The sequence below is a fragment of the Anser cygnoides genome, chromosome 1 (genome assembly GCF_040182565.1).
Source record: "Anser cygnoides isolate HZ-2024a breed goose chromosome 1, Taihu_goose_T2T_genome, whole genome shotgun sequence".
In the NCBI taxonomy this organism is placed as follows: domain Eukaryota; kingdom Metazoa; phylum Chordata; class Aves; order Anseriformes; family Anatidae; genus Anser; species Anser cygnoides.
Genome location: NC_089873.1, coordinates 176,217,774 through 176,235,377, shown reverse-complemented (window position 1 = coordinate 176,235,377; position 17,604 = coordinate 176,217,774). Strand labels below are relative to the sequence as shown.

Here is a 17,604-nt window from a genome sequence, read left to right as displayed (position 1 = left end):
GAATAGACAGAACAGAGTTTGCAACTACTCAGGCATCACTCTTTATTATATGTATATTAGTCTTTAGGCTGAAATTATGAACTTAACATATCCAATTCAGATATTTAGCTGAGTCAGTTTTCTTATAATTCCGATAAACTTGCTGTTTTTAACTATTTTAATGTATTCTAAAGTCTGCCAGAATTACATTCAATGCAACTTTTATATTTTTATACCAGTCAGCAGTGATGAAACATTAACTTTAAATATTGCATATCAATAAGATTTTATATATTATATATATATATATGTAACATAACACCACAGTACTGATTCATTTACTTTTTATCCAGCTATTCTAATGGAACATTAGCAGACATAAGAAGTATTAACATTGTAGCTAGCAGTATAAAATAAATTACATAAACACTCTATAGTAAAGGGAAAGACTTGAGCATCAAAGAACAAGAATTTGGAAGCAAAAGAAAGTTGGCTATCCAAATTTAATGCAAATGTTTATATATATGCATTAGAAGAGAATTATTTTTTTCCCCCTCTTTCCTTGCCCAGGACAGAATATACTAACTTAAGGAGCAGCTATTCAAGCTACTGTTTTATCTTCAGTATTCATTGCATTGTGCCAATTTCTATTAACTTTATTATAGATATAGAATTAAAACATGGAGAAACCTATTCAGGTCACTTAAATTAGATGCCTAAACTCACTGACTATTAACAATTTATAGAAGCTAATTCCTGTCTAACATGGGTATGTCCCTCTCTTTATCCAGTATAAAGAGCATAAGCTTCATAAATTGGGTATCTATATTAATGAGGTATGAATACTCTTCAGAAATTAAATACATACATTAATTTTGAGAGATCAGTTAAAAATGTTTGATACCTGATATGCCCGAGTAATTAGCATTAAAAAGCACTTTACATGCTTAATGCTTTGATCCTACTGGTTTCATCTATAGTTTTGGATGGTTGGTACATCTATAAAGCAGACCTTATGGATCGCAAGTTTCAAACAGTGAAAACTGAAACTAAACAACAAAACACAACAAAACAACACAAAATGAAACAACCACCACTACCACCAACTAAAAACACCCAGGAACTGCTTCGAACCAGAAGAAAGGATAGGGCACTCTACCAGCTTTAAGCATTGTTTCTTTTGATGTAGTTCTCATTTCATCTCAGTTCATTCTTTAAACACTGTCCAAAATTTAACAGTCCTCTCCAAGCTCCTCCATCAGCCTAATTTGGCACCATGATCATATGGGTTATCAGCAGGTTTGGAATAACTAGAATGACTCACCCAGTTTTTCAGCTAATGATGGCAGAGTGAAAGGGAGATGTCATGAACTTTACTTTCTCAGGGAAAAGACGGAAGAAAAAATATTTTTATTTTAGAACATAGCAAGAAAAAGTATAATATCTCTCCCTTCTCTGGTAACAACAGTAATGCATAAAATGCACACGCTGAAATAAGAATAGGGCCTCAGATAAATTTCTCCAGACACAGTTCTTATGGGAAGAAAAAGCAATTTTAGCAAGGAATTGAAGTATGGTATTTGGGGAAGAATCTCTACTTTTGAAACTACGAAAATGGAAAAAAAAAATCATCAAATGTAATTATGCCTACAGTAAGAAAGGGTACCAATTTCAATTGGATTGAAATTGGATTATAAAAACCCTCACTCAGCTGCATTTAACCCTGGTTTATCCAGATTCCACCATTCCCTTAGGGAATGGATTTAAACCATATTTTCCATATCCCTGGAAAATTCCCTCTGTTCATTAGCCTCTCTACTTACACAGTTCTGCTGCAACTAACAAATGTTACTGAGCCCAGTGATTCAAATATTCATACTGAATGAGGAAAGCAGATTATGATTCCTGCCACAGAAAACATTCAGTCTTTAATCCAGTGACTGAAGTAAAATGCATATGGGGACATGGAAGCTCCAACCATGAAAGTATCAGCCTGTTAATTGGTGTCCCATAGGCAGGCATTTTCTAACAAATAGTTTACCCATGGCTTTATTAAGCTCTTTTATCCAAGATGTTTATACCAAACCAGCTCTGATTTCATTCCATTCCATGACACAAATAGCTATGATATTAATACAAACTTTATCACTTCCCACAACTGTTTATTGGTGAAGTTGTAGAAATTCATCTCAAATTTAACTCAGTCACTGAATCAAGCAAAATGAAAGGCACATCCTGTTTTTAGATTATCTAAAATGGTTTCCCTTTTTCTGTTTATGAAGAGTGATTATTGCAAAATGCTGTGTTTCTAGCCAGTATAGGTTCTCAAATGGCAGGGAAGAACCCAAGTGACAAAGTGATTCTAGATGTGAAAATACATACTCTACCCTATTAAATTATTTAATTCAGATTTTACATATAGAAAAGAAGCCTATGAAAAACACTGTTTATTATGACAGCACATTCTATGTTTCTGTGGTTTAATACCTGTCAAAATTCTTGGACATGTCTCTGCATAGCTCAATTAGGTGTTGTCCCACAGACATCCAAATTTGTTTTAAAACTCAAAGATTATATTCTGATATCCAAAATTTGCTCCAAAAAGCTATCCAGAACCAAGCTGACAAAGTAGTCTGTCCAGTGGTACAAGTGTCCATATACACATTGTACTATATTGTATTACATATATATTAATTACATAAATATACAGTCAAAGTGGTAGGTTTAGATAACTGTTTTTCTTTGTTTCTTTTATAAGAAGTTAGATGAATGTCATGAGATAATAAAGTATGAGAACTCTTTCAGTAAAATTAAAAATGATCATAATTTTGAAAGTCTTTTTAAGCTATCATGAAAAAATATTGTAATAGAAAGACTACACCTACTAACAAGGAATTCCTATAGTCTTTCAAAGAAAAAAAAAGGGGGGGGGGGCTGGAGCATCTCTCCTATGAAGACAGGCTGAGGGAGTTGGGGTTGTTTAGCCTTGTGAAGAGAAGCCTCCAGGGAGACCTTACAGTGGCTTTCCAGTACTTAAAGGGGGCCTACAAGAAAACTGGAGAGGGACTTTTTACAAGGGCATGCAGTGGTAGGACAAGGCATAATGGCTTTAAATTGAAAGAGGGTAGATTTAGATTAGACATGAGGAAGTAATTCTTTACTTGGAGGGTGGCGAGGCACTGGCACAGGCTGCCCAGAGAAGCTGTGGCTGCCCCATCCCTGGAGGTGTTCAAGGCCAGGCTGGATGGGGCTTTGGGCAACCTGGTCTGGTGGGAGGTGTCCCTGCCCATGGCAGGGGGGTTGGAACTGGGTGGTCTTTAAGGTGCCTTCCAACCCAAACCATTCTGTGATTCTATGATTGATTCTAATATTCTATGCCAAGATCATGGGTGAAACTACATTACAATGTATACTGAAAGTGAGTAGATTCATTATTAGCCCAATATCCTTCAAAACCCAAATACTCTTCCAGAAATGACTTAAAAAACAGTTTTTCATCTTGTATTTGTAAACTACATGAACATAAGAAAATATATTGGGTAAAACTTATGGGTGTTGCATTACGGTGACAAAAAGGGCTGCACATACGGTGTAAACTGGAAGCAGAAAGTCAAAAGTAGTGAAAATATCAGAGTGCAAGCATAATGTATTCACAAAGGTGTTTTGCATTGATGAGATGTGTAAGTGAATTGTGAAATTTTTTTGGCAGCTGCTATATTTCATCCATGTACAATGCCAAAAACAGCTTAAGGTAGATCACTATGAAACTGATGAATTCTCATGGAAGAAAAAAAATAAATTTCCAAAACCACTTCCATAGGATCTAATGATCTAACTGTAGTCTAGCTATTATCCTGCACTACTCCAGATCATGCAGTGTCGTTCTGGCTATCATCTTTCCTTCTGTCATTTATGTGAAACCTGTATATGCCCCTGTATTTGCCTCCTTTGCCACTTATGATCTCTAAGCCTGAGCCACCAAGAAAGACTTCTCAGCCTTCTCATTATTTTGCTACGTGGTCGATGTCAATTTTGCCTTAGGCGTGTATGATGGAAATACACAAGACTTATCTGTTCTTGGAATGAAACAAAGATAATACCACATTTATCAAGCAACTTACAGGCACAACCACCAGTTCTGGTTCATCTTAAATGCAAATTTCCCTTTAGAGTATTCCACTTCCAAGTGTTCCTACCCTAACAAAAGGAAGAAATCATAGGATACTCTTGTTTCCCCTGCATCTATTTAATGTCCTTTATTTGCACATTTCCTGAATGTTTACTTGCAATGAAAAACATCAGGAAGAAACATAACTCCAGTATTTCTTTCACACTGCACATTTTTTGCTCTTTTGCAACAACCACTTAGGATGAAAATAAAACTAAATTCTCCCAAAGGAGGAAAAAAACCCCAGAACATTAAGGGAACACATTCACTAACATGGCAATGAAAGATGAATTAAGTGCGCTTAAAGAATTTAATGAGTAATGTTTTGTGTTTCCTCTACATCTGTTGAGATTTCACTGTTGCATTTACCAGGCATTGCCTGAGTCACAAAATGGACTCCAGTCAGCACTGATACACTGTACCAATCTAAGCTTTTGTCCGCAATGCACCATGCACCTTTTAACCAGACAAAACTAAATTCTAATGTTATGCTGATGAAATTTCACCAGCTGGTGTTTCACCATTCTTTTCTTTTTTTCAAAAAAAAAAAAAAAAGATAACACCTTTAAAATTCTATATATATAACAATATAATGAGGATTATGGCTGTTGTTCAGTTGATAGATATTCTATTTGGATCAGAATTCTTAAAGCCTCTGAAGAAAGAGAAAGGAGTTTATATAGCACTTGTTCTTAATGCTCTGAAAACAATAAACAGAAGTGGAAAAAAAAATGGTAATTTATACCTAAAGCCTTGTTTAACAAATATGGAAGAGACTTGAAAAGTAGTCTGAGAAATGACAGAACCCTCTTTGCTATACAGATCAACTCAGTAATTGTCTTTGAATGGAAAGTTCTGCGTGACTAAACAATGAAAAGACAAATATGGGTAAATTGTTGGTAATTTACAGCTCCCTTCACAGATTTAAGATTGTCCACTGATGCATATTCAGAAGACTGCTTTGAATATATAAGTTGCCTGTAGTAGCTCTTGGAAATCTGGCTAGCCAGCTAGATGATTACGAAGCTGACATTTACTGTATGTGCAATTATGGGATGTACAGTGTCACTGCTTTCAAATGTCACCTCTTTGCCACAGTTCTTATCTTGCAGAAAACGTCCTTGCTTCCCTTGAAAGAAGTATTCTTATTGAACTAGTACCGATGAACGCCAGCAAGGTATTTACAAAAGCAGTTAGCTCTTCTGAGTGTCTAATATGAGGTCTTCGAAAGGTCTCACTTTAGGAATGAAATCATCAAACCTCTGGAGAATAAGTCCCATTATAAGGTCCCCCTTGTCTCAAGGTGGCACCTAGAATTTTTAGTCTTAAAAGCTTTCATCCTCTTTGATGCCTATACTAAGTTCACATATAATTCTTCAAGGTAAGACACAAAATGGTAGGATGTGCACATGCTCCCTTATTCATGGGAGTTGACAACAGAAATCTCAGAAGATTTTATAAGAGGAGTAATAGAGACATTTTTTGTAGGATTACCATTCCTCATTATCTTATCTAAATGTGGGTAGTACTAAGAGGTTGACAGTTTGGGTTTGGCTTATACAGAGGGCAAATTAACAGCATTTGCTTTCTTTCTATACCAATTTTTTCACAATATTAATGAGTGCATTTACATATCCATTTTCCACCACTTGGCATTTCAAAATAAAAAAATAAATGGCTATTTTCTATTTCTCTTTATGTCAATCCTTATAGTTAATGTTGATGTTGCTGACGTTGTTGGAAAGACTCTGATAGAATCAAACTACCATTTTTCATCCAAAACTCTTCTCAGTGCCTTTCATCCCTCCTGTCTCAAGTACCTTCTCCACTCCAACATAAAATTACAAGAAAGGGAGATCCCTATATAAAGATCCCAAAAATTTTGCAACCAAATTAAATTTATTCTATATATTTTGGAATGAAAATTCTTTGGGGCCACCTCTGTGACAGACTGTATTTGTGTGCAACCATGCCAGTGCAGAACTAGTTCTAAACAAACAAATAAAAATGAGTAAATTAACTTTCCTTGTCTGGTTATTTTTCACACATGCAAAATTGATTCTTATGGTCACAATTTCTTTGAACTCTGCTGTCTGCTCCAGGAAAAAACTCTTTATTATAAACAGTGCAGATGGTTTCAGGGGAATTATTTCTGTTAGAACAAGCAGCAATTTTACTTGACCTATGAAGCCAATACTGAAGTGAAGCTTTGGACTTAAAATGGGAAAACCTGAGAAGTTTTTTTTTTTTTTTTTTTAATAGAAATCCTATTAAATGTTTCCATTTCATAACAGTGCCTACAGATATTCCAAGTCTCCCATTGAGGAAACTAGTCTGATGAGTAAACCTTTACAAATCCTTATTAAAAAAAAATAAAATCTCTACCTTCTTTCCATATGTGCGTTAAAAACATTTAGCCAGATGGAAAGAACAGGCTAACATGCATAATGCCTTAAAAACAGCATCTACCATGAGGAACTGGTGATGTTCAAGAATCCATCTTTAGTGCTACGGGTTAAGCAACATGTACTGAAAAAAAAATATCTTAACAGGCTTCAGTGCTTCTCCAGTGTTAGGCACATCCCTAATATTCACTAGATGCAGTTATGGAAAGGACAGCAACATACATACATTTAAGAAAAAATAAGGAAAAATTAGGTTCAAATGTCTATCATCATATGCTGTCAAATACAGCAATGCTGAAATAAAATAGTGACCTCCAAGTGGTTGCAGTATTGGTTTCAAGAATTAAGATGAGCCTGAGCTCATTGCCAGCTATGATTGTCAAAATAAGGTAGCAGAGACACTAATATGAACCTCAGATGACAGTTCTATTATGAATAAGAGATGAAAAAAAAAACACAGAACATGAAAAAAGGGTTTTCTTCAGCTTAATTGGGACCAGAATGACATTGCTGGGCAAGAGTTTTATTTAACAGAGGTGTTTAAAATGCTTCAGACTAAATGTGACATGAAAATTATTCTATTGTTTATAAATTTACTGAACAAAAAGCTATAGTAATTAAGACTAACCGTTACAATGTAATTTTGTTTTTAAAATAGAAGCAAGACTTTCTTGTTACCTTTGTAAGTGTAGTCCACAACCTAGCTGACTGCAAAAGAAAGATTTCTTTCAACCTTTGCAGTCACAAAAAGCAACCTGCATTTTTACTTCCATTTTACTAGAGCTTTTCTTTACTCACAGCATTTTGAATACAACCTACTTGTAAAGAAAAACACTTTGCACTGCATTTGAGATATATATACGTGCAATCAAAGCTGTATCTAGAATTTGTATTTATGCATTTCAGATAACATTACCTTGGCTAATGTTACTGCAAATAAATGCGTAGCCATAGCAGCGAGAACTTGATGCAGGCTGCAAAGCCTGACTGAAAACTTAGTGAATAATGCAGCTTTCTGTGCTGCAATGGGCTCTGAGCTGCCGTGGATATGGTGCTATGTGTATTTGAACATAACTAGCTTGAAATAAACATGCAAGCAGCTAATTTGTCTTGACTGTTGTTGTAAATAACTGATAAACTCAGATCAAGCTCAGGTATTAGCTGCTTGAAAAGATCTTCTAATGTGAAAAATCCTTATGACTGATAACTAAGTGCTTTCTTCTGCTCTCTAAATAAAATAAAAAAGCTCCCCCGCTAGATGAGTCTGAATCAAAACCTTACCGAAGTACAAAGACACTAAAACTATACTAATACGCTACTTGTGTTATACAGTAGTCTGAACAGAAATTACAACAAAAGCATATAGTGCAATAGTTCTGCAGGTTATGGTTCTTTTCAGTTAAAGTTAACTGCAACATTAACAGGCAGTTTTGAGTGTATACGTAATACAGCTGTTAATAAAATAAAACAGCATTAATGGAAACAAAGGAAATAAATATACCAATCATATCAACATCAACAAAAATCAAGTGAAAAGATTTGTATTCATTAGGTAATTCTGATCACAGAAATAAGAATAGAATTAAATGACCAAAACAAAACAAAACAAAAACATACACCATGTTAGGAGAAAAGGCAATCTATTTAATTAAAGAAGAGCGTAGTAGGACTGAAAATAAAATAACACACCCAAGAGGCCACCCTGGGAAGCAGCATGAGAACCAGTACTCCTTTTTAATCAGAAATAACAATTGAATACTATCAGAGGTTTCTGTGGAGCTCAAAGGATCATGATGAGAAAAATGGCCAACCAATGGCTAGCATTTCACAAAATTTCTTCCTCCTCCTTTTTTTCAGTCCATTTCATTAAAAGAAGAAATTTCTGTTCTCAGTTCTATAGCTATGTAGTGTTGGCTTGCTCCTTTGTATTCTTTTTCTATTTTTTTAATAGAACTTGGCTCAGCCTCACCAGTAAGTGGTAGTTTGGTACTTTGAGCAGTATCATACTGAGGATAACAATGGCAATAGTTAAATAAATTTCCTTCCTGCTGCCATTTATATTACAGCTATGGAGAGAGTGGGCATTCTCTCCCTTGCCATTCCCGAAGCCACTTCTTTCTACCTCCCATCTGCATTGGTATACAATTTCTATTCCACATTTTTAGACATAGACGAAAGAGCCTTTGTTTGGTTTTATTTTGTTTTTAAACAAATATATCAGTTAGAACTTGATTTCATCTGCCCAATAGAGATTGCTACACTCTGAATGATTCAGTAGGTAGATATTTCAACTTGTGGCTTGTAATTCTTTTTGACTGCGCAATGAGTTGAAGAAGTACACCCTAGGTTTGAATCTGCAGTGTGTATTAATAAACCATACCCACTGTAAGTGAATCTGTTAGTCTCATCAGAAGAAGCAAACAAGAAAAGTGCTTTATCACTTTCCACATATTTTAAGCTAGTGGCTTTTTTGGCACTCTGATATAAGATTCAGCATTCATTTGAAATTTCACATTGGGAAAAACAGCAAATCAATGACAGGGCAAGCCAATCTTTCTGTCTTATGACATATTTCTGTTTTTCTTGAGCTGAAATCAGAGATTTCTTGCTTATATGGTGTATATATAATGAGCTATAGAAAATAAACCATCATATATAGTATACATTACCTAATATGCAGATATACATAGAAATAATAGGTTATTGCATATTTATTAACATTAGACGTAAAGTGCCAAAAAAAAAAAATTACAAAGAGGACAAAACTGAAATAAAACTGACATAAAATACTCAATTCCTTGATAACAGAAAATTAAAGAAGCCTTACAATTCTTTGTTTGATCAGCCACACTACTTACTTTAGTGAGGTAACTGTTATATAAAAACAAGCTTTGCTACTGAGGGTCTAGAATACATTCTAGATAGTATACAACCTACATAATTTCTGATTTGCAACAAAATAAATTATCAACCAGCAAATTCTCAACTTAGGCTTTGAATAGTGAAAAGGGGAGGGGAGGGGAGGGGAGGGGAGGGGAGGGGAGGGGAGCGGGGAGAGAAGTCTAATAGATGAACTCAAAGAAACCAATGACCTATATTTCTATCATTGAACTCCCCAGAAACAACATCAAGTTCAATGCTCTGTTTGGCTCAAGATAGGAAGAAGCAACATACAGATATTGTGACAAGTGTCCACAAATCAAGAACATACTACTGAATTCCTTAAAAGCAAGTTTAAAATAGTATTTATCCAGTTTCATAGCAAACGACAGATGCAACAAAGGCTGGATTCATTCTAAAATATCTTAGAATAAGATTGTCTCAAGATGATCTATGGAAAAGTGACTATGGTAAAAACAACAAAACATCCAAGAGTTTACTTTTACTTTTCTAAAACAAACATATGATCTTTAATCAAACTTGAGCATCATATAATATCCATCAGATGCACAAATCAGTGTGCAAGTTTTGCAGAATTTATAGTCTTGGTTTCTTTATTATTTTTTCACCTGGAACATAAAATATAGCCCTCATGTTTGTCCAAATGCATTTATAGTTTGAAAACTGGAAACTATATTGCCAGGAGATAGGAAGATAGAATGGGCTGAAAAGAAGCAACATTCAACATAACTATTCCTACAAGCGGTAACACTTATAGGATAAATTCAGATGTACTCTGTAGTCATTATTTAAATATCAATACATTATGTGCCAGACAAGCACCTGTCAAATATACTTCATTCTTCCTTGGGCCAATTCCTAGAAGTGAATTAAATTATCTTTCAGCTGTCCTTCTAGCTCTATTTTATTTGATTTTGTGTTTAATAATGACAAAATCTCTATCTTCTTTTTTCTACTCTAGTCACTTAAGAAATAAACATGTAGGAAAAATGAAGTAAAATTAATATCCTCAATGTGATGGCATCTGCTTTATAAATTCTGAAGTGTATTTAAATATCAAAAGAGAATGCATTCTGCTTATAAAACTGAGAATTAAGATTTTTTTCTTTAAGTTTCTTTAAGTTTTTTCTTTAAGTTTAATTTTTCTATAATAGAGATACTATGTAAAACTTTTTCTTGAGACCACTAGGTTAGAAGCCACCGAAAACACGCTCCATACTCCTCAGGCTTAATTAAAACACAGATACTGTAATAATGTTCTGTAGATTATCTAACAGAGCGACAAAACACCCATGCCCTCCCTGTAACTTTATGCATACGAGCAGTCCTACTGATTCAGCGGGATTTTTTCAGGAGCTTATGCATAAACACATGCATAGGACTCATACTCAACATTTGGAGAAATATTTTGCCATGAAATAAATGATTAATTTCCTCTTTACTGATACAACATCACTTTTGAATTACTGGTAAATGATAGCTTATACCTGGGCTACCTGTATTACCAGGAAAACCAAGACAGACAGAATGAATTGAAAAGGTTCTCTAATTTGGTATCATAAATACTTAACATTTGAAATGTTCCACAATCTTTGCTTTCTAACACAGTTCATAATCTGTTAAAAAAATCCCTGCAGTATTGTTTTTAAGGATTATCAAAGTACTACATTTTGAACTGTAATCAAATTTTAAATAAATACAAAAAACCTACAAATGATAGAAGAAATTTGCAAAGTAATCAGCAAGTACTGTTTAAGGCTGTAATATGCATGTGAACCTTAAGAACCAGTTTCCAATACTGTTTCAGTATTCCACTAATGTAGAAAACAAAATATCACAGCAATCTTTTGAAAGCACAGATCGACTACATAAGCTAAGTTAAGAAGAGCATGCAATTCATGAATATGGTTCATTACCATGGTTACAAGCTTTCAGCACAGGCCTCTGTGTGGTTGGACTGACATTTTGTGGTATGTCTGCAAAAGCAAGAAAACAATGGAAATAAAACACCTCTCTTAAAGTTACTGGAGTATTGCAACAACATTAGCAAGCAGAAATATTTTCAAGTTAGATATTTCTAGGTGTACAGCTACAGTTAATACCAGTGAAATAATCTGATGCACTGGCAGGGCAAGATGACTTTTACCTCCCCCATTCAACTGTTGTTAGTATAAACCCCCAAAATGTAAAGTACACAAGGCTGTATGGAAGAGAGTTAACAATCAGGCTATGCTAAGTTCACTACACTGATCTCCAGAGCACTACGGACAACAGCAAAACAGCCTGAACATCCCTGAAAGATGTAACCGCAAAAAAAAAAAAAAAAAAAAAAAAAAAAAAAAAAAAAAAAAGAATTAAACACAACAGCATTTAGGTTCCGGAGCACTGGACCAATAATACTTTTATCTTTTTCTGGAAAGTGAAAAGTAAAATGTAATTAATATTCACCTTTAGCCCTTGGTATCCTTTTCCTTCGGTCTCGAAAAGCTGCACCTGATTGCAAGGCCTCCAAGAGGCTATCCATCACTCCAGTCTCCTCACCTTCTATAGCAGAGAGAGGGAAGGAACACTCTTTGATTACCACAGCAATATCAAATCATAAATAATAAGAACAATAAACAACAACAATAGAAGATATTCATGGTAGAATTAAAACTACTTATTTCAAACTTAACCAGGCTTTTAACATTTACCAATAGCTCTCTCACAACTAAGCAGAACAGATTTGGTCTTCTCTACATTGAACTAGGCCAAATTTTATTCCATTCATTTCACATTCATTCTTTCTCTACTGTTGTTTTACATGAAATGTCATTTCACTCATATTTTCATTTCAGTACCCTTTTGCAACTGCAAATAATCAGTTTCATGTCAGCTTTTGAGAGCTGTCCCTTAAATGATTTGCTATATTAGACAAAAGAGATTATTTCAGTTATTGTTATAAAAAGTTGAAATTGTTTCTCAGCAGGAAGCTGAAGGAACAATATTGGACTAGATAGGATACAGAGTGTTATCCATAGGTAGCTTTAATCAAAAGCCATTTTCCTTTTATATTTAATAACCCGTAGCCAATATTAAATAATTGATGTAGTTCAGGAAAATTCTACTCATCGTATCACATGTATGTATAATATTCCCCTGAAAGAATTATGAATGTTACCATGAGATTATAATTAATCAAAAGCATTAAAACCCTTACTTTTATTTCCTCAAATAAAAACATCAGAAAAGCTTAGATTTCTGAACCTTATTAGCCCCTTGTCTCCACATCCATGAGGACGAAGAACACACCACCACAGATTTCCAATACGATGAAAAATCTCCACAGAGCAATAAAGAATTACATGACAGAAAACTCATTATGCCTCACTAGGCAAAACTCCCAAGGTCAACATACACCTTGGATACAGTCAGACACATCATATGATTCTGCAGTTATTGCTAACAGTAATATTCAGATCAGAATCTAATCTAGCTAGAGAAGAGATACTACAGATTTAAGGAATTCTGAAAGTGCTGGACTACGATTAAGGCAGGAAGACAACCTTCTAGACATGAATATGGGGAAAACTATTAGGAGAAATGTTTCTTGCCAATACTATTTCTATCTGTTTTCCTTCTTTAAAGGAATTCCATCTTTCATTAAGGCTTAAAGAATTCTATCATCTTTCTAATATATGTGGTTTCAAGGGCAACAAAATAAATAAATAAATAAATAAGACAAATGAAGTTCAAAGTTACAGACGGGAAGACCTGGCAAAGAACTGTCAAATCAGCATGGGCCAAATTATGAATATGACATTCTAGAAACAACATATTTACTTTCATTACTCTACAGAGTCAAGCGTTTAATCTAATTTGGCTTCCAAGAATCTAAGCCTGGATATCACGCACAAGCCAAAGAAGAAATCATTCCAAAAAGAGACATAAGATTTTGTGAACTGAGATATGCAAATCATTAGTTAAAAAAACAACAACCAACAAAACACAGTCGTCTCAAAATCTGAGCTTTCCTGTCCACAAGAAAAACAATCTTCAGATATGACTTAAAACCAAATGGTGGTAACTATTTCATTAAAGGTAATAAGAGTTTCTATTTTCAAAAACTCCAGAGAAATACACATATAAACATATGTAAAGCTCACAACAGATGTTCTATAACATTGATTCAAAATTAAATTAGATTTTCTTAAACATTTTGACATTTTTTCTAACATCAGCAACTACTTTATTGCTTACAGACAGACTAAAAATATTTTTTAAAAGCTGTTTTTGTCCAATTGTATTACCACATAACAAATTGCACTTCATTAGTACTTCTTTAATTTTTGCTAATTCTACAAATGTATTTCAGAAAATGATTTTGTTTTCAGTTTTTGAATTTCCTAAAAGTATTCCCCTAAGGAGAACACTCTTCCTTCTTTGTTTCATCTACTACCCCAAGATACTGGTCCTCAAAATGACAAAACTATAATCTGTGAACATCCTTAGTTATCCTTTTTTCTCTAGCCCAAACTAGTTAACTTAAATAGCTTACCTCTATATACGAAGAGAAATAATGAAAAATTAGGAAATATTTTACAATTTTGTATAACATTTAAACCCATTTATTTTCTATGCAATACATGGCAGATATAGAGTAAATGTGAAGACTGAAATACTGATTTTTCTCTTCCTTTGAATTTAGTATAACATGCTTTACTACAGTGAAGTTTGCTCTCTCATGACCAGTGAACCAGCACAGCTACTAATTGGAACATACCTTAAAAATTATTCAGATCATATATTCAGCTTCCTGTTGTTGTTGTTGTTCCCCCCCCCCCTTTCCTTTTTCCATCTGATCTCATGCAACTCCCTAATATTCATGTCTCAAATGGAAACACTCTGCAAGTGTTTCAACCCAAAGTGATGCTTGAGGAAGAAACCGTTAGTTACATTAAGGTACAAGAATGTTGGAGGAAAGTTTAAAAACATTTTGAGAGATAGCAATTCAAAAAAGACTCAGTAATATCACAATCCCCAAAATACCATCAATGTTTATGGAAGAAGAGTTCATAAAGTTTGTTTTAGGCAGTAGGAATAACAGAAAAAAAATAAAATTGCTTTCAATCCTATTTCAGCATGTCACCTTTTTAGCCTTTCCATGACTACCATGGATTCCTACTTACTTCAAAAACATAACAGTTTTCAGTAGAAAACCTGGTGCATAATCTGCTACACTGTATTAAAAATAAATAAATAAATAAATTCAATAATAGAATAAAAATACTGCAAAAACAACTTTTTGTTGCATAGCTGGAACACATTGAAGGGTACTCTCTATTTTTCACACTTATCTGAAATATACTGCAGTCAGAAATTCAACTAGAGACTAATGTTTTCATTGACATGCAAAATAGTTCATAGAAAAATAAATGGCATATATAAAACTTGAATAAAAAAGAGAAACAAAAAAACCCACACACCTCTAGTAATTTTACACTATGCAGAGCTATATTGAAGAATAGTTAACAACTGCAAATAAAAATATTCACAGTTAATGTTCTGTACCCAAAACATGCAGAAAGCCTGTTTTTCAAGCTTCTACACCTTCAGTTAGGCTCCAAATTCTGTTTTTTGATGCCGAAACCAACAGTTGATTTCAACACCTTCTATGATGTTGTACAGCTGTTAATACCCATACTGTTATTGGCTATCTATAACCTCGCCCAAGTTTTTGTGATGGAAAGTTTAACAAATGAATGTGTACCATGCGATACTTTAGAAATCTTTTAAATTGCCCTGGGAGAACTGTGTACAACATAGCTATTGTGATAGTGTAAGAGTGGAAAGTATTGTTCAATATTAACACTTCCTATGGGACCTTTAAATCAGCTTTCACAAGTTGCTGCAGACTGCTGTCACCAGTCCCAAGGGGCTTCCTAATTAGTCAAGTGTATCCATCTTTTGACATTCTAGAACTAGTAATTCCAGTCAACTTGCAGATAGCTGCACAGTCCACAGTAATTCCTTTGAGAAATATACACTTTTATCATCTCTTTTCCTTCAATTGTGGAAAAGGAGATTTAAATACTTTTTAATATCATACCTAATTAAAACTCATACAACTGTCTTTTAAATACTATCTAAAGCAGAAGTAAACTTACTGTAATAGCTGGTAAGTTGTGCCCTTGACATTTCAGTGCCAAGTCAGATATAAACTGCCTAATTTCATAATTATGTTTTTAAAAATGTCAAAAATACTACAGATGCTTCTCCTTTAGCGCATTATTATAAGCTTGACAGTACAACTTTTAATGTCTTATGATAGCAACAGATACTGCAGTAACGAGCCCAGCATTTTTATGCAGTTATTAAGCAGCAGATGATATATATCGTAATTTGACTAGCAGTAGTTCATGACAAGAAAAATCACAAATATTATTAGCAGTACTGTTTCAAAGTAACAGTAGTGCAACAAGATTACTGTGGATTAAAAATGTTTTATTTTTTACAGTTTCCCTGCAACTGTCCAGTGCAAACTAAAACATCATACTCGATGCTAGCTCTCCAGAAGGTCACTTTAGCAAGAGAAAAACATCTCATAACATGTCTATTTCCTCTTTCAAGGAATCAAAGCTTTATTCAGCCACTCAAATAAAACAAACGCACAAAACAAAACAAAATGTTTCAGGAAAAAAAGAATTCTTTATCATGTTCTTTGTTGACACTACCTGTTCAGTCTGCACACTTAGGACATTCATCTACAGGAACTTAGACTGTCAGTTTCCACCAGGATCTATTTTTGAGACATTGCAATTAAATACAGCTTTTATACTGTAAGTAACTAAAGGACTAAGCTCCTGCAGTCAAATTCTGAATACTAAGTCTCATTTGAAATTAAAACTCTACAATTTGGATAAACATATACATTAAAACCAGACCTTATGTACTGGGCTCACATGGCAAGGTTTTGGCAGCGGGGTGAGGAGCTGCAAGGGTGGCCTCTGTGAGCAGAGCCCAGCAGCTGCCCCATGTCAGATCAGAGCCAGCTCCAAAAGAGACCAGCTCCAGCCAGCTCCAAAAGGGACCTGCCGCTGGCCAGAGCTGAGCCAGTGAGAAACACTGGTTATGCCTCTGTGAGACCTGATTTAAGAAAGGGAAAAATGCTACGCAACAGCAGTTGGGAGAGGAGAGTGAGAAAATGCTGAGGGAAACAGCCCTGGAGATACCAAGGTCAGTGCAGCAGGAGGGCAGGAGGTGCTCCAGGCAGGCAGCAGCAGTTCCCCTGCGGCCTGTGGAGAGGCCCCTGGTGGAGCAGGCTGTCCCCCTGCAGCCCATGGGTCCCACATGGAGCAGATCTCCACGCTGCAGCCCGTGGAGGAGCCCCCGGTGGAGCAGGTGGATGTGGCCTGGAGGAGGCTGCGGCCCATGGAGAGCCCCCGCAGGAGCAGGCCCCGGGCCGGAGCTGCAGCCCGTGGAGAGGAGCCCATGCAGGAGCAGGGGGTCTGGGGATCGGAGGATTTTAGAATGGTTTTAGTTATCACTGCCCTACTCTATTAGCAATAGGCAACAAATTACATTAACCTCCCTTATTCTGAGTCTGTTTTGCCTGCAATAGGAATTGGTGAGTGATCTTTCTATCTCTGTGTTCTGATCTCCATGTCCTTATCCATGAGCCTTTTTTCATCATATTTTCTCCCCCTGTTCTTTTGAGGAGGGTGAGTAAGAAAGCAGCATGGTGGAACTTAACTGCCCATCAGTGTCAAACCACAACACCTTAATATATCTTTCTCTTCAGCTCAGGATATAATTAAGGTCAGATATATTAGGGAGAGATTTAGGAAAAAAAATCAACAAAGTATATATAACAAAATATATATTTTTTTCTCTTTCAAGTGCTCCACTGTATGTTTGTTGCATAATGAGCGATTGCAAACAGTACAAAGCAATGCCCATCTGATTAAAGGTTTCCATCTGAGTAAAAAATGGAAGGACCATTTTCCAAATATCACAAGAGGAAAACTTGAGCAATGGTATAGAGTTTGATGATTTAAGCTCCGGGGAGCAGAGAAGCAAATCACTGAGAGGGAGATAATTGTGGCCCTCAATTCAGAAGCAAGCTCCAGTGTGTGGAAGTGGTTCCATCTTTTCATTCTCAGTTTCTCAGAC

The 17,604-nt window shown here is 35.1% G+C and overlaps 1 protein-coding gene across 3 annotated transcripts in view; it reads right to left on the bottom strand.

Moving 5' to 3' along the window:
* Positions 1 to 17,604, bottom strand: part of DIAPH3 (diaphanous related formin 3) — a 248,389-nt gene that overhangs the window by 49,584 nt on the left and 181,201 nt on the right. For all 3 annotated transcript variants that reach the window (XM_048047761.2, XM_048047759.2, XM_048047760.2), the window contains 2 exons: positions 11,902 to 11,997; positions 11,370 to 11,429 (listed from right to left, as the gene is read on the bottom strand). In XM_048047761.2, the coding sequence (XP_047903718.2) occupies positions 11,370 to 11,429; positions 11,902 to 11,997 (156 nt within the window). The remainder of the gene's footprint in view (positions 1 to 11,369; positions 11,430 to 11,901; positions 11,998 to 17,604) is intronic.